This window comes from Gopherus flavomarginatus, chromosome 20 (assembly GCF_025201925.1).
Source record: "Gopherus flavomarginatus isolate rGopFla2 chromosome 20, rGopFla2.mat.asm, whole genome shotgun sequence".
Taxonomy (NCBI): domain Eukaryota; kingdom Metazoa; phylum Chordata; order Testudines; family Testudinidae; genus Gopherus; species Gopherus flavomarginatus.
In genome coordinates this window covers 6,340,748-6,353,910 of record NC_066636.1, presented here as the reverse complement: position 1 = coordinate 6,353,910, position 13,163 = coordinate 6,340,748, and the positions used below count along the sequence as shown (strand labels likewise).

Sequence of the window (13,163 nt, the reverse complement as noted above, 5' to 3'; positions counted from 1 at the left end):
CAGGAGCAATGTTTTTTCCCCACCCAGAAGGGTGCCTTTGGGATATACCATCTTACCCCTTGGAGCGGGGGGTTGCCGTGGGTATTTACCATCTTCATCGTTGGGAGGGGGGAACTGCAGTGATGCTCGCACCTCCCACCTGCACGCCTTAGGTGGGGGGGCCAAATCAAGAACTTTGGGGACTTAGCCCTCTAACCACCAGTGACCCCCCAGAAGAAGGGATCCCCTTGGTAATGCCACCTCCCTATACAGGCCCCCCCAGTTGTTGACGTGCCCTTATTTTGCATGTCTGTGTTTAGAGAAGGGAGGGATGACAGGACGGGGGGGGGGGGGTTGATTGCCCCCTAAACACACCTACCCCCCAGGTCTTTGTCCTCCACCCCCCTGTGCTTCTGTGCCCTGACTGCAGAGCACCAGGTGTTTTCTATTTCCCAGGCTGCTCGCTCGGCTTCACACACTCTTCGGGGCTCACACAGTTGGGAACGGCAAGATGGAGAACGTCGCCCGCTGCTAGCAGGGGGTGGGGGGGTGTTGTCCCCCCCGGCCACCACCCCTACTAATAAAATATTGTGACTTCCTGAAACCCCCCATGTGCCTGGACTTTCTGTGCTGCTTGAAGCAGGAGGAGGCTGGGCAAGGAGAGATGCTGCCACGTGGGGCGTTAAAACTAGGGGCCGCTGTGTTGTAGGGCAGGGTGGGGCTCACTAGGGAGCATCGTGCTGCAGGGAGTGAGCCCAGGGTCTCAGCAGGAGGCGCTGCGGTGCAGGGAGGGGCGGGGGCTCAGCAGGGGGCGCTGTGGTGCAGGGAGGGGCGGGGGCTCAGCAGGGGGTGCCGTGCAGCAGGGAGTGAGGCCGGGGTCTCGACAGGAGGCGCTGTGGTGCAGGGAGGGGCGGGGGCTCAGCAGGGGGCGCTGTGGTGCAGGGAGGGGCGGGGGCTCAGCAGGGGGCGCCGTGCTACAGGGAGTGAGCCCGGGGTCACAGCAGGAGGCGCTGTGCTGCAGGGAGTGAGGCCGGGGTCACAGCAGGAGGCGCTGTGGTGCAGGGAGGGGCGGGGGCTCAGCAGGGGGCGCTGTGGTGCAGGGAGGGGCGGGGGCTCAGCAGGAGGCGCTGTGGTGCAGGGAGGGGCGGGGGCTCAGCAGGGGGCGCCGTGCTACAGGGAGTGAGCCCGGGGTCACAGCAGGAGGCGCTGTGGTGCAGGGAGGGGCGGGGGCTCAGCAGGGGGCGCTGTGGTGCAGGGAGGGGCGGGGGCTCAGCAAGGGGCGCCGTGCTGCAGGGAGTGAGGCCGGGGTCTCAGCAGGGGGCGCTGTGGTGCAGGGAGGGGCGGGGGCTCAGCAGGGGGTGCCATGCTGCAAGGGGGGGGCAGGGCTCAGCAGGAGGCGCTGTGGTGCAGGCAGGGGCGGGGGCTCAGCAGGGGGTGCCATGCTGCAAGGGGGGGGCAGGGCTCAGCAAGGGGCGCCGTGCTGCAGGGAGTGAGCCCAGGGTCTCAGCAGGAGGCGCTGTGGTGCAGGGAGGGGCGGGGGCTCAGCAGGAGGCGCTGTGGTGCAGGGAGGGGCGGGGGCTCAGCAAGGGGCGCCGTGCTGCAGGGAGTGAGGCCGGGGTCTCAGCAGGAGGCGCTGTGGTGCAGGGAGGGGCGTGGGCTCAGCAGGAGGCGCTGTGGTGCAGGGAGGGGCGGGGGCTCAGCAAGGGGCGCCGTGCTGCAGGGAGTGAGGCCAGGGTCTCAGCAGGAGGCGCTGTGGTGCAGGGAGGGGCGGGGGTCAGCAGGGGGCGCCGTGCTGCAGGGAGTGAGGCCGGGGTCTCAGCAGGAGGCGCTGTGGTGCAGGGAGGGGCGGGGGCTCAGCAGGGGGTGCCATGCTGCAAGGGGGGGGCAGGGCTCAGCAAGGGGCGCCGTGCTGCAGGGAGTGAGGCCGGGGTCTCAGCAGGAGGCGCTGTGGTGCAGGGAGGGGCGGGGGCTCAGCAGGAGGCGCTGTGGTGCAGGGAGGGGCGGGGGTCAGCAGGGGGCGCCGTGCTGCAGGGAGTGAGGCCGGGGTCTCAGCAGGAGGCGCTGTGGTGCAGGGAGGGGCGGGGGTCAGCAGGGGGCGCCGTGCTGCAGGGAGTGAGGCCGGGGTCTCAGCAGGAGGCGCTGTGGTGCAGGCAGGGGCGGGGGCTCAGCAGGGGGCGCCATGCTGCAAGAGGGGGGCAGGGCTCAGCAAGGGGCGCCGTGCTGCAGGGAGTGAGGCCGGGGTCTCAGCAGGAGGCGCTGTGGTGCAGGGAGGGGCGGGGGCTCAGCAGGAGGCGCTGTGGTGCAGGGAGGGGCGGGGGTCAGCAGGGGGCGCCGTGCTGCAGGGAGTGAGGCCGGGGTCTCAGCAGGAGGCGCTGTGGTGCAGGGAGGGGCGGGGGTCAGCAGGGGGCGCCGTGCTGCAGGGAGTGAGGCCGGGGTCTCAGCAGGAGGCGCTGTGGTGCAGGCAGGGGCGGGGGCTCAGCAGGGGGCGCCATGCTGCAAGAGGGGGGCAGGGCTCAGCAAGGGGCGCCGTGCTGCAGGGTGCCTAGCTCGGCAGGGTGCACCGGGGGGCTCAGTTGGCTCGCTCACCTCTTGCTGGCCCAGTACAGCACTAGGGGGCGCTGTGCTGCTCAAGCCATTAGGTTGTGTTGGAGCCTAGGGGAAGCCACTTTCAGCTGGGAGCCTGGAGTCCTGGGCTCAGCCTAAGGCCAGCAGGTCTTCTGTCCAGGAGCACCACAGCCCCAGTCACTGACAAGGCCCTGTCCCTGCTGGTTAGGGCAGCCATGGCCTACTGCTGTCCTCGCAGAGGCTGCTGCCCAGGACGGACTCGGCGCCACCCCAACACGCCACCTTTCCAATGGGATGTGCTCTGATAGGAGCTTTGGGCCCCTTCCGCAAATGGTTACAATGCAGTGCTCTCAGGGAGCGGGGACAAAACATGTGATTCCTAAATCCCAACTCCCAGGCTGCCATGCTCTAACCCACTAGATCCCACTCCCCTGCCAGAGCCAGGATAGAACCGAGGAGTCTTGGCTCCCAGCTCCAACCCACTAGACCAGGGGTGGGCAAACTTTTTGGCCAAGGGCCACATCTGGGAATGGAAACTGTACAGCAGGCCATGAATGCTCATGAAATTGGGGATTGGGGTGCAGGAGGGGGTGAGGGCTCTGGGGTGGGGATGAGGATAAGGGATCGGGGGTGCAGGAGGGTGCTCTCGGCTGGGACAGGTGTTTGGAGCGCAGGAGGACAATCAGGGTGGGGCAGGGGATTGGGGCACAGAAGGGGGACAAGGGTGCAGGCTCGGGGGGGGGTGCTTACCTCAAGCAGCTCCCAGAAGCAGCAGCATGTCCCTCCGGCTCCTACGCGGAGGTGCAGCCAGGTGGCTCTGTGCGCTGTCCTGTCTGCAGGTGCCACCCCTGCAGCTCCCATTGGCCATGGTTCCCAGCCAGTGGGAGCTGTGGGGGCAGCACTTGGAGTGGGGGTAGCATGTGGAGCCCTGTGGCTGCCCCTATACATAGGAGCCGGTGGGGGGGACATCCTGCTGCTTCTGTGAGACCCGTGGAGCAGGGCAAGCCCCTGACCCTGCTCCCTGGCGGAAGCTCCAGGGCCAAATTAAAACATCTGGAGGGCTGGATGCAGCCCCCAGGCCATAGCTTGCCGACCCCTGCACTAGACCCCACTCCCGACCCAAAGCATGGGATATAACCCAAGAATCCTGAATTCAGCAGTCCTGAATCTTGATACTTATCCTGCCACTAGCCTCCCATGGTCACCACCCTCTACTCTGATGTGTGATGGGTTTACAAGACCTCAACACATCCCCATTCACACAGCACCCTGGGTTTTGGGGTGGGGATCCAAGACCTCCCCTCCTCAGCTTGCTGCAAACAGGCCTGTACCTGAGCAGTGGCATGTTCTGTGCCAGGGCCCTTCCCCTCTAGGGGCAGCTAGCTCTGATCTGGCCCCACAGCGGGGCAATGGCTGGCTCAGAGGGGTTGGGGAAGGGCAATGGGGTGTTCCCAGTGCTACTGGAGATGCTAACAATAGACTGAGGCATGAGAACCATTGTGGTGTGCAGGGTGCCACCCCACCAGCCTGGCTCCCTCTCCAGCCCACCCACTGCAGAAGGGACCCTTTAGGGGCTGCAGGGCTGGGGGCGGAGCCTGGCTGGAGTGGGCGGGACTCTGGACCACTGCCCCCTGGCTGCTGCTCAGCCCAGCGTGGGGCTTCCCGTGCTGGCTCCACCCAGCTAGGTGGGTATAAAGGGGCGGCTGGGGCTAGGGCCTCTTATTGCAGGAGGAGTGAGGAGCCAGTGAGTGGGGTTAGAGCTGTGGTGTGGATTGGCTTGGCTGCTGGGGGCAGAGCAATGAGTGAGGTGGGGGGCTGGGTGATGGGGGAAAATGTAGGTGGGGGATGAGCAGGGCTGGAAGCAGAGTAATGTGGGGGGCTGGGGTGGGGCTGAGTGGGGGGATGAGCTTGGGTAATGGGTGAGGTGGGAGGCTGGGCCTGACAGGTGTGTGGGGAACAGGTGGTGCTGATGAGTTGATAGCAGGGGGATGTACTGGGTGTGGGTGATAGTGGGGCATGTAACAGGTGTTAACAGGCATGTGGGGCTGGGAGGGTGCAGACCTCTCACTTCTAAGCTCTGGAAGCCGTCAGCTGTGAGCCAGGACTCCTGGGTTCCCTCCTTGGCTCTGAGAGGGGAGTGGCTCTGGCTTTGGGGGGCTGGGTGTGCCTGGGAAGGGAATCTGTAAAATGCTGGGGGGTGGGGGGGAAGAAATGTAGGGTAGCTGGAAAAACCTGCTGGGCTCCCCTGGGGCCAGAGGAATCTGGCTGGGTGAGTCCCTGGGGTGGGGCTGTAAGCCCAGGACAGTGAGGCTGGGGGAGGATCCAGATCTCTCTGGCTACTTAAGGGGCTATGACTCCCAGGCCAGTGCTGGGGTGGGGGGTACTGTCCCAGACAGGCCTTGATGCCTCTGACCCTCCCATCCCACCGCATCTGGCCATGCTTGGTGTGGCTGGTGCTGGACTCTATGCAGGACAGCCTTGGTTCTGGGGTGGGGCTTCTGGGCCTGTTGGGGGCTGAGAGGGAACAGAACTCCAGGCTCACTTTGAGGTGGGGGCCTTGTATTTGCATAAATTATCAGCATATATTAGCATACCAATCCAAGTGCCCCCCCCAGTCCTGCAGGGGAGCCTCTGGTCTTTAAACCCCCTTGTCTGTTGCAGGGTCTGAGCTGGGAGAGTCCCCCCAAAGGCAGAACATGGTGGAAAAAGGAAACCCCTTCATTGTGGGAGTGCTGATTCTGGGGAACATCATCATCCTGGTGAGGAGGTTTGGGGGGCTGCTAGGCTGAGGGGAGTGGGTATGTCTGGGGGGATCTGGAGGTTGGGGTGTTGGCTGCTGTGGGAAGAGGGCAAGGCTATTTGGGGGGACCTGGGGACTTGAATTTCTAGGAGACCCCCCACACAGCTGGCTTAGCTGGTGCTGTATGCCATGGGGGATTCAGGGGGCTAGGGCTGGGCCAGACTTGGGGTCCCAGGGAGCTCACACCCCTCCCATGAACCCCTGCCCCATAGTTATGTGGTTTGAGTGCTGGGAGGTGGCTGCATGGGGGTGGGGTTTGGGGTCCTGGGCTCACCCTCCACCGTGCTCCCGGATCTGCAGTGTAGGGATGAGGTTCAGTGTCCCAGGGCTCACCCCCAAACCCAGCCCCCTAGATGTGCAGCATATGGATGCAGTGGTGGGGGGCTGGGGTTTAGGGTTCTGGGGCTCACCCCCCCTGCACACCTCAGATGTGTAGCATAGGGATGGGGCTTGGGGTCCCAGGGCTCAACCTGAACCCTACCCCCAGATGTGTGGTATCGCGCTCTACGCGGAGACGGTTTGGGTCACGGCTGACCAGTACAAGGTTTACCCCATCCTGGGAGTGTCAGGCAAGGATGATGTCTACGCGGGTGCCTGGATCGCCATCTTCTGCGGCTTCGCTTTCTTCTGCCTCGGCATCTTCGGCATCATGGCCCTGGCCCGGGGCAGCCGCCTGCAGCTCATGCTGGTGCCTGGGGTTGTGTGTGTGTGTGTGTGTGTGGTGGGGGGCTTGCTGTACAGAAGGGTGCTGTGGGGCTAGGGTGACTGGACAGCAAATGTGAAAAATCGGGATGGAGGTTGGGGGTGTAATAGGAGCCTATACAAGGGAGAGACCCAAAATTGAGACTGCCCCCTGTGCCTGGGGTGCTGTGTGTGGTGGGGGCAGCCTCATGGTATCCCTGACTGGGGGTGTTGGGGAGAGGAGGGTCCTGGGGACGGGGTGGGGGAAATCAATGAGGCGCCTTGCCCTATGGGTGGGGGGCAGCTCAGGGGTTCATACCCCATGTGGGCCCCCACAGCAGGGTCTCACAAGATCTCTTCTCCCCTCCACACCAAGTACCTGGTATTGATGCTGATCATCTACATCTTCGAATGTGCCTCCTGCATCACCTCCTACACCCACCGTGACTTTGTGAGTGTGGCATCTGGATGCCGGGGTTCCCTCCTGGAGGGGGAGCAGGGGGGCTAGTGGGTAGAGCTGGGGGGACTGGGGATCAGGATGTCTTTGACTTCTATCCTGGCTCTGGGAGGGTAGAGGTGCTGGGGGTGGAGGGGCATGGGTGGAAGTCAGGATGCTTAGGCTGGGGTAGGGGACAGGCTGGGGGATGGGCCCATGAGGGTTTCAGCCTGGCCCTGCCCCCATGGGTCCCTCTTGCCCCACCAGGTGGTCTCCAATCACAGGATGGTCACCAAGCAGATGCTGACATTCTATGCGGCCCCCACAGCCCAAGGCCGGGAGCTGACCCGCATGTGGGACCGGATCATGATGGAGGTGAGTCTTCCCCGCCTTGGGACCCCACCCCTGGCAGGCAGCCAGCCCCCTGCAGCCAGGGCTGGCTTTAGGAAGTGCGGGGGCCCAATTCGAACGTTTTTGGTGGGGCCCTGGCAGGGATGACTAAAAAAAAAACCTTTTATTTCTTCCATGTATTATTTAATTTCCATAACTATATAAATAATACAATTATATATTATGTACACTGCATCATATATGCTGTTGATTGCTTGTTAATGACCCCCATTGCACATGTGTGGGTCCCTGCCACTCCCTGTGGATGTGCACATGTGTGGGTCCCAGCTGCTCCCTGCCCCCCTCATTGAAGCAGGTGCAGGGTTATTGACCTGGGAACTGCAGGGCAGCAGTGGACATGAGGCTGGTTGGAGGCAGGGCAGGGGCTGACTGGAGGTAGGGCCTGGCTACAGGCAGGGCAATGGGTGCAGGGGTGGCTGGAGACAGGCGGGTGTGGGGTGGGCTGGCTTCAGTCAGGGCCGCAGGGGAATGCAGCAGGGGTTGGCAGGGCTGGAGACAGGAGTGCAGAACTGGCTGGCTTCAGGCAAGGGGGTGCAGCAAGGATTGGCTGAAGACAGGACAGGGGTTGCAGGGCTGGTGCAGGCAGGGCTGTGTGTGGGGCTGGCTGGCTTTGAGCAGGGCCACAGAGGTGTGTGGCAGGGGTTGGCTGGAGACAGGGCAGGGGTTTTGGCAGGGGCTGGCTGTGGGCAGGAGGTGCACAGCTGGCTGCTGGTGAGGGCAGGGGGTGCAGCAGAGGCAGCTGGAGCCCCTGCCCTTTAAATAGCCCCCAAGGCTCCTGCTATTCCAGGGCTCTGGGGGTTATTTAAAGGGCCTGGGGTTCCCCTGCTTCTACCCCACGGACATTTTAAATAGCCGCGGGAGCCCTGGAGAATACTTGGGGGAGGGCGGGGCTCCGGTGGCTATTTAAAGGACGAGGTGGCAGAGGCAGCTGGAGCCCTGGCCCTTTAAATAGCCCCCAAAGCCCCCTGCTATCCCAGGGCGTTGGGGGCTATTTAAAGAGCCCAGAGCTCCAGCCAGGAGAGCAGGGCCGCAGGGTAGGGCTTGCAGTGCTCCCGGCCGGGGCTGCGTGGTAGGGCTTGGCCATGGAAGACCCTGGAGCAGACCACAGCTGGGGTAAGTTTTTTAATAAAAAAAGAGAACAAAATGTAAAAGGAGCTTAAGGCACAGGGCCCTCTTAGGCACGGGGCCAAGTTCCGGGGAATCAGCTGAATCGGCCTAAAGCCGGCTCTGCCTGCAGCCTCCCTTTGGCTGCTGCGAGCCCATTTCCGTGGTGACCTCTCCCCTGCAGTGGGCACCTACTGAAAGGACTTGACCCCTTGCTGGATGCCCAGGGCTGCTGCCTGGCTGGGCTCATTTGCTCTGGGTCCCCTCTTCTTCCCCCCCCCCCCCCGCCATCAGGGGAGCAGGCATGGTCCAGCCAGGGGATGCTACAGATTGCCAGGCATCCAGTTGAAACCATCGGAAGGCCCAGCTGAAAAGGGGTCCTGGTGGCTCCGGTCGGCACCGCTGACTGAGCCATTAAAAGTCTAGTTGGTGGTGCAGCAGGGCTAAGCAGGCTCCCTGGCTCTGCATGGCTCCCAAAGCAGTGGCATGTCCCCATCCAGCTCCTACGCACAGGGGCAGCCTGGGGCTCTGCACACTGCCCTGGCTCTGCAACTCCCATTGGCCAGGAACCACGGCCAATGGGAGCTGCGGGGGCAGTGCCTGTGGATGGGGAAGAGCATAGCACCACTTGGCCATGCCTCCACGTGGGAGCCGGGGAGGGGATGTGCTGCTGCTTCCAGGAGCTGCCTGACGTAAGCATTGCCTGGAGCCTGCACCCCTGATGCCTTCCTGTGCCCCTGCCCCACCCCAGAACCTGCACCCCCAGCCAAGAGCCCTCACCCCCTCCTGCACCCCTGCCTTAGCCTAGAGCTCCCTCCCATACTCCAGACCTGTTGGCTGCACCCCAAACCCTTCATCCCTGAGCCAGCCCAGTGAAAGTGAGGTGAGGGTGGGGAGAAGAGTGGGTTGGGATGTTCGGTTTTGTGGGAGGAGAAAGTTGGCAACCCAGTGGGATGGGTGGGGGTGTGTGTTGCCCACCCTAGGGATGTAAACCTTGGCTAGGAGGGCTAGATTAACCCTTTCTTGTCCCTTTGCAGCAGATGGGGGAGGGGGCCTGATCCTGGGCTGGGGGGGGGGCTGTACTCAGCTTTGCCCCCCTGTATTCATGGTGAGCTCTCAGGGTCAGGGCTGTCTGGTGGGGTGGATGGGAGCCTCCCAGAAAAGGGTCTGGGAGGGGACCAGGCACACTGGGCAGGAGGGGGCCGTGGGAAGGGGGCAGCGCTAACAGCCATGTCGTCTCTTCTCCCTACCCACCCCCAGCAACAGTGCTGCGGCGCGACGGGCCCCCTGGACTGGGTGAACAATACGTCCACCTTCCGCTCCTTCTACCCTGAGGGGCTGGCGCCATGGCCCTTCCTCTGCTGCAAACGCGACGCCAACTTTGTTATCCTCAGCCCAGAGGGCTGCCGTGTGGGGCACGTGGATTATATCAACACCAAGGTAAGGAGTGCTCCTCAGCCCTGACCCACAGCCCTGGGCTCCACCGCCACCCCTCCAGCTCTGCCAGTGCTCCTCAGCCCTGACCCACAGCCCTGGGCTCCACCCCCACCCCCCCAGCTCTGCCAGTGCTCCTCAGCCCTGACCCACAGTGCCCTGCTAGCCCAGCCCTGGGCTCCCCCAGCTCTGCCAGTGCCCCTCACTCTTGACCCGAAGCCCCTCCTGTTCCTTGGCGCCCAATTACTTAGCTCTGCCTTAGTCCTGGCTCCCAGCCCCTCCCCTGACCCCTGTCTGTGCAGGGGTCACAGCATCTGTCTCCCTAGGGCTGCTTTGAGCACATTGAGAATGCCGTCAACAGCTACACCTGGGGCATCTCCTGGTTTGGATTCGCCATCCTCATGTTCACGGTGGGTCTGGGCTCCAACTTGGGCTGGGTGGGTGGGAAGTGGGACTGAGGGATCCTTCCCTGAGGGGGTGGGTGTGGGGGTGTAGTTCTAAATCCTCTTCAGCAGGCAGGACACCAGGCCAAATGGGCACAGGGGCAAGGGCAGCTGGGCCACTGGGCTAGGTGTGCCGATGGGTATGATCTCAGGGTCTTTCTTTCTTTTTCCCTGCAGTGCCCAGTGATGCTCTTAGCCATGTACCACTACACCACACTGTGACACCCCCTGCTCCACACACCCTGCACTGCTGTGGGGCAGGGCTCCTTTGACCCACCTGCAGCATCAGTGAGGGGAGGAAGCCAGCCAGTCCCACCCCCAGCCTATGTCTCAGAGCTGGGCAGACCAGCATGGTGACCACCAGCAACTGCCTCAGCTCTGCTCCTGCCACCAGTGTGTTGGCTGTGGGGGGACAGCACCTGGGGGGGCTGATCACTGTGAAACACCCCCTTTGACCTTTTAAAACCTCTATTAAACACCCTGAAAAACCCCTCTTGGTCTGTGTGATGGGGGGTAGGGTTGTAAATGTCCCCTGGCCTCCAATAGCTGGGTGCTGGTGTTTGGTTAATGGGGAGGGGAAGTCTCCACCAGCAGCACAGGGCCCCTGCCCCTTTGGATGGGAACAGCTGCTTGCTCTGTGGGCCGGGGGGTGCTTTACACCCCCTTCCTACTTAGCTGCCCTCAGCTGGGCTGTGAATTTTTCAGCAATACCTGCAGGCTACCCCAGCAGCAAAGGAGGCCTCATCCCCTGTGCCTGCCCCCCACCCTTAAGGCTAGGGTATTTGTGCACGCGCACACACACCCAGTGGCAGGCTGGGCAGTGTTGTGGGCAGCAAGATGTCAGGGCTGCTGCCCCCTGCCTGTCTTGGCCAGGTGTGTCCCTTTGCAGGAGAAGGCTGGCCTGGAAGCTTGGCTCCCTTTTCTGCCCCGCTGCTGCTGCCTATTTGCCCCCTGTGCTGCTGGGTGTGAGCCAGGAGGGCCTTGACCCCTCTTGGGAAGGTGGGATGGGAGCAGCTGAGACCCTCTGCCAGGGCCCAGTAGGCAGCGTCTGAACTGTTCCCCTGCCTATAGTGACCCCCCGGCCCCATGGGGTTTGGCTGCCATTGGACTAGAAGATGTCAGGGCAATTTAGCTAAAAGGAAGTGCAGGGGCCTAGGGTTTCCTCTAGCTGCAGGGAAGGGGGGTCAAGCAGGGTGAGGCACCTCTAACAGAGGTGGCTGCCAGTTATGGGTGATAGCTACAGCCTCCTACTTCTCAGCCAAGTTCTTTGAACACCCCATGATGCTGTGACCCCCAGGTGTGAGCTGGGGCCCTGGTCTGTTCCCTGTCAGGCTGCAGGGGATCAGTTGCCAGGGGGCTGGAATACACTCCCCCCTCTCCCTGTGTGCACCCTGTAAGAGGGCATAGGGGGCTCAGGACCTCCCCTGGGACCATGTTTAAATAGATATTACCTAGTTCTTGTCCCAAAGATTAGGGGGAGAGGGTCAGCACCCCTTGCCCTGGAGGCAGAGCCAGCCAGAGCTGGGGATCACCATAAGGCTGCAGCCTCAGGCTACAGTTTGGGGGGCACATCCCCTGATGTTCAGCAATGACCCCAGAGAGCAGTGCAGGGTGAGAGTGTGTGGTGCCACAGAGGCCTGGTCCACACTACGCAGTTAAATCGATTTAACGCTGTACCCGTCCACACTACAACACACATTAAATCGATTTTAAGGGCTCTTAAAATCAATTTCTGTACTCCTCCCCAATGAGAGGAGTAATGCTAAAATCGATATTACTATATCGATTTAGGTTTAGTGTGGACGGAAATTGAAGTTATTGGTCTCATCATTTTACAGTAGCTACCCACAGTGCACTGCTCCAGAAATCGACGCTAGCCTCGGACCATGGACACACACCACCGAATTAATGTGCCCTAGTGTGGATGCATAAAATTGATTTTATAATATCGGTTTTAAAAAACCGGTTTTAGTTATTTCGATTTTATGCTGTAGTGTAGACGTAGCCAGAGAGAAGGAACTGACATAAGCCACAGAACTACTGTGCACCTGGTTGCCAGTTGCCCTGCCCCAGTGGGAGAGCTGTCACCATGTGGGGGTGTGTGTGGCTGTTCCCTAGCTGTCCTGCCCCAGAGGTGGCAGCGTCTGAGGGTTCCAGAGCCCTTTCTCTCTGTCTCCACTGTCCTCTACTACTTCTGGGTGCAGTTTGAGGTGCCAGCAGCTGACCTCCTGCCCCCAGTCCTGTAATGGGAAATATTCTGTTGTGAGACTGGAAAAGTCAGAGCTAGACCCTAGGAGTCCTGGCTCCAGCCTGCCCCACCCCTGCTCTAACTCACTAGCCCCTACTCCCCTCTGGAAGCCAGGGACAGACTCCCAGCCCGCTCTGTCAGGGGGACCTTTGTGCAGTTTGGGATGCTGGCTGGGGCAGTATGAGGGAAGTGCTCAGTATCAGCCTCTGAGCTCTGGTTTTCCTAGAATCATAGTGTGACGGGTTGGATCACAGAACCCCTCCCCTGGGGAGCTGCCACCTGATGGGCCAAGGCTACTTCTGCCCCTGCTTTTGTGCCCCATCAGCTTAGGACTTCAGTGCCCTGCCTGGTTTGAGCCAGACCCGCTGGCCTGCTGCAAACCCAGACAGGGTCTGAACCATGTCCCCTAACTGCTGCAGGCTTGACTGAAAGCAGCTCACAGAAGCGTTCCAGTCTTCAACACTCAGATGCCCAACTCCCAATGAGGCCTAAACCCAAATAAATCTGTTTTACTCTGTATAAAGCTTATACGGGGTAAACTCATAAATTGTTTGCCCTCTATGACACTGATAGAGAGAGATGCACAGCTGTTTGCCCCCGCCCCCAGGTATTAACACATACTCTGGGTTAATTAATAAGTAAAAAGTGATTTTTATTAAATACAGAAAGTAGGATTGACGTGGTTCCAAGTAGTGACAGACAGAAGAAAGTGAATTATTAAGTAAAACAAAACATGCAAATCTATGTCTAATACAGTAAGAAACTGAATACAGATAAGATCCTCCCCAGTTCCAGAATGCTCCTTTTACAGACTAATCTCCTTCTAGCCTGGGTCCAGCAAACAGTCACACCCCCTGCAGTCACTCTCCTTTGTTCCGGTTTCTTTCAAGTATCTTTGGGGGTGGGGAGGCTCTCTCTTTAGCCAGCTGAAGACTAAATGGAGGGGTCTCCCATGAGTTTAAATAGACTGTCTCTTGTGGGTGGAGACCCCCTCCTCCCTCTTATGCAAAGTCCAGCTACAAAATGGAGTTTTGGAGTCACCTGGGCAAGTCCCGTGTCCAT

General features: G+C 61.0%; 1 protein-coding gene across 1 annotated transcript; it reads left to right on the top strand.

The window, feature by feature from the left end:
• Positions 1-4,239: 4,239 nt before the first annotated feature.
• Positions 4,240-10,323, top strand: UPK1A (uroplakin 1A). Its single transcript, XM_050930918.1, has 8 exons — positions 4,240-4,346; positions 5,206-5,303; positions 5,832-6,032; positions 6,402-6,476; positions 6,729-6,836; positions 9,237-9,416; positions 9,737-9,820; positions 10,031-10,323. The coding sequence occupies exons 1-8, from the start codon at positions 4,343-4,345 to the stop codon at positions 10,073-10,075; spliced, it is 795 nt and encodes a 264-aa protein (XP_050786875.1). The 5' UTR covers positions 4,240-4,342; the 3' UTR covers positions 10,076-10,323.
• Positions 10,324-13,163: the final 2,840 nt, after the last annotated feature.

What these genes read in the sequence shown, in the direction of transcription:
- UPK1A (XM_050930918.1), top strand. An exon ending in CCTACACCCACCGTGACTTT is followed by an intron (nt 6,477 to 6,728) that starts GTGAGTGTGGCA and finishes TTGCCCCACCAG; the next exon opens with GTGGTCTCCAATCACAGGAT. An exon ending in TCGCCATCCTCATGTTCACG is followed by an intron (nt 9,821 to 10,030) that starts GTGGGTCTGGGC and finishes TTTTCCCTGCAG; the next exon opens with TGCCCAGTGATGCTCTTAGC.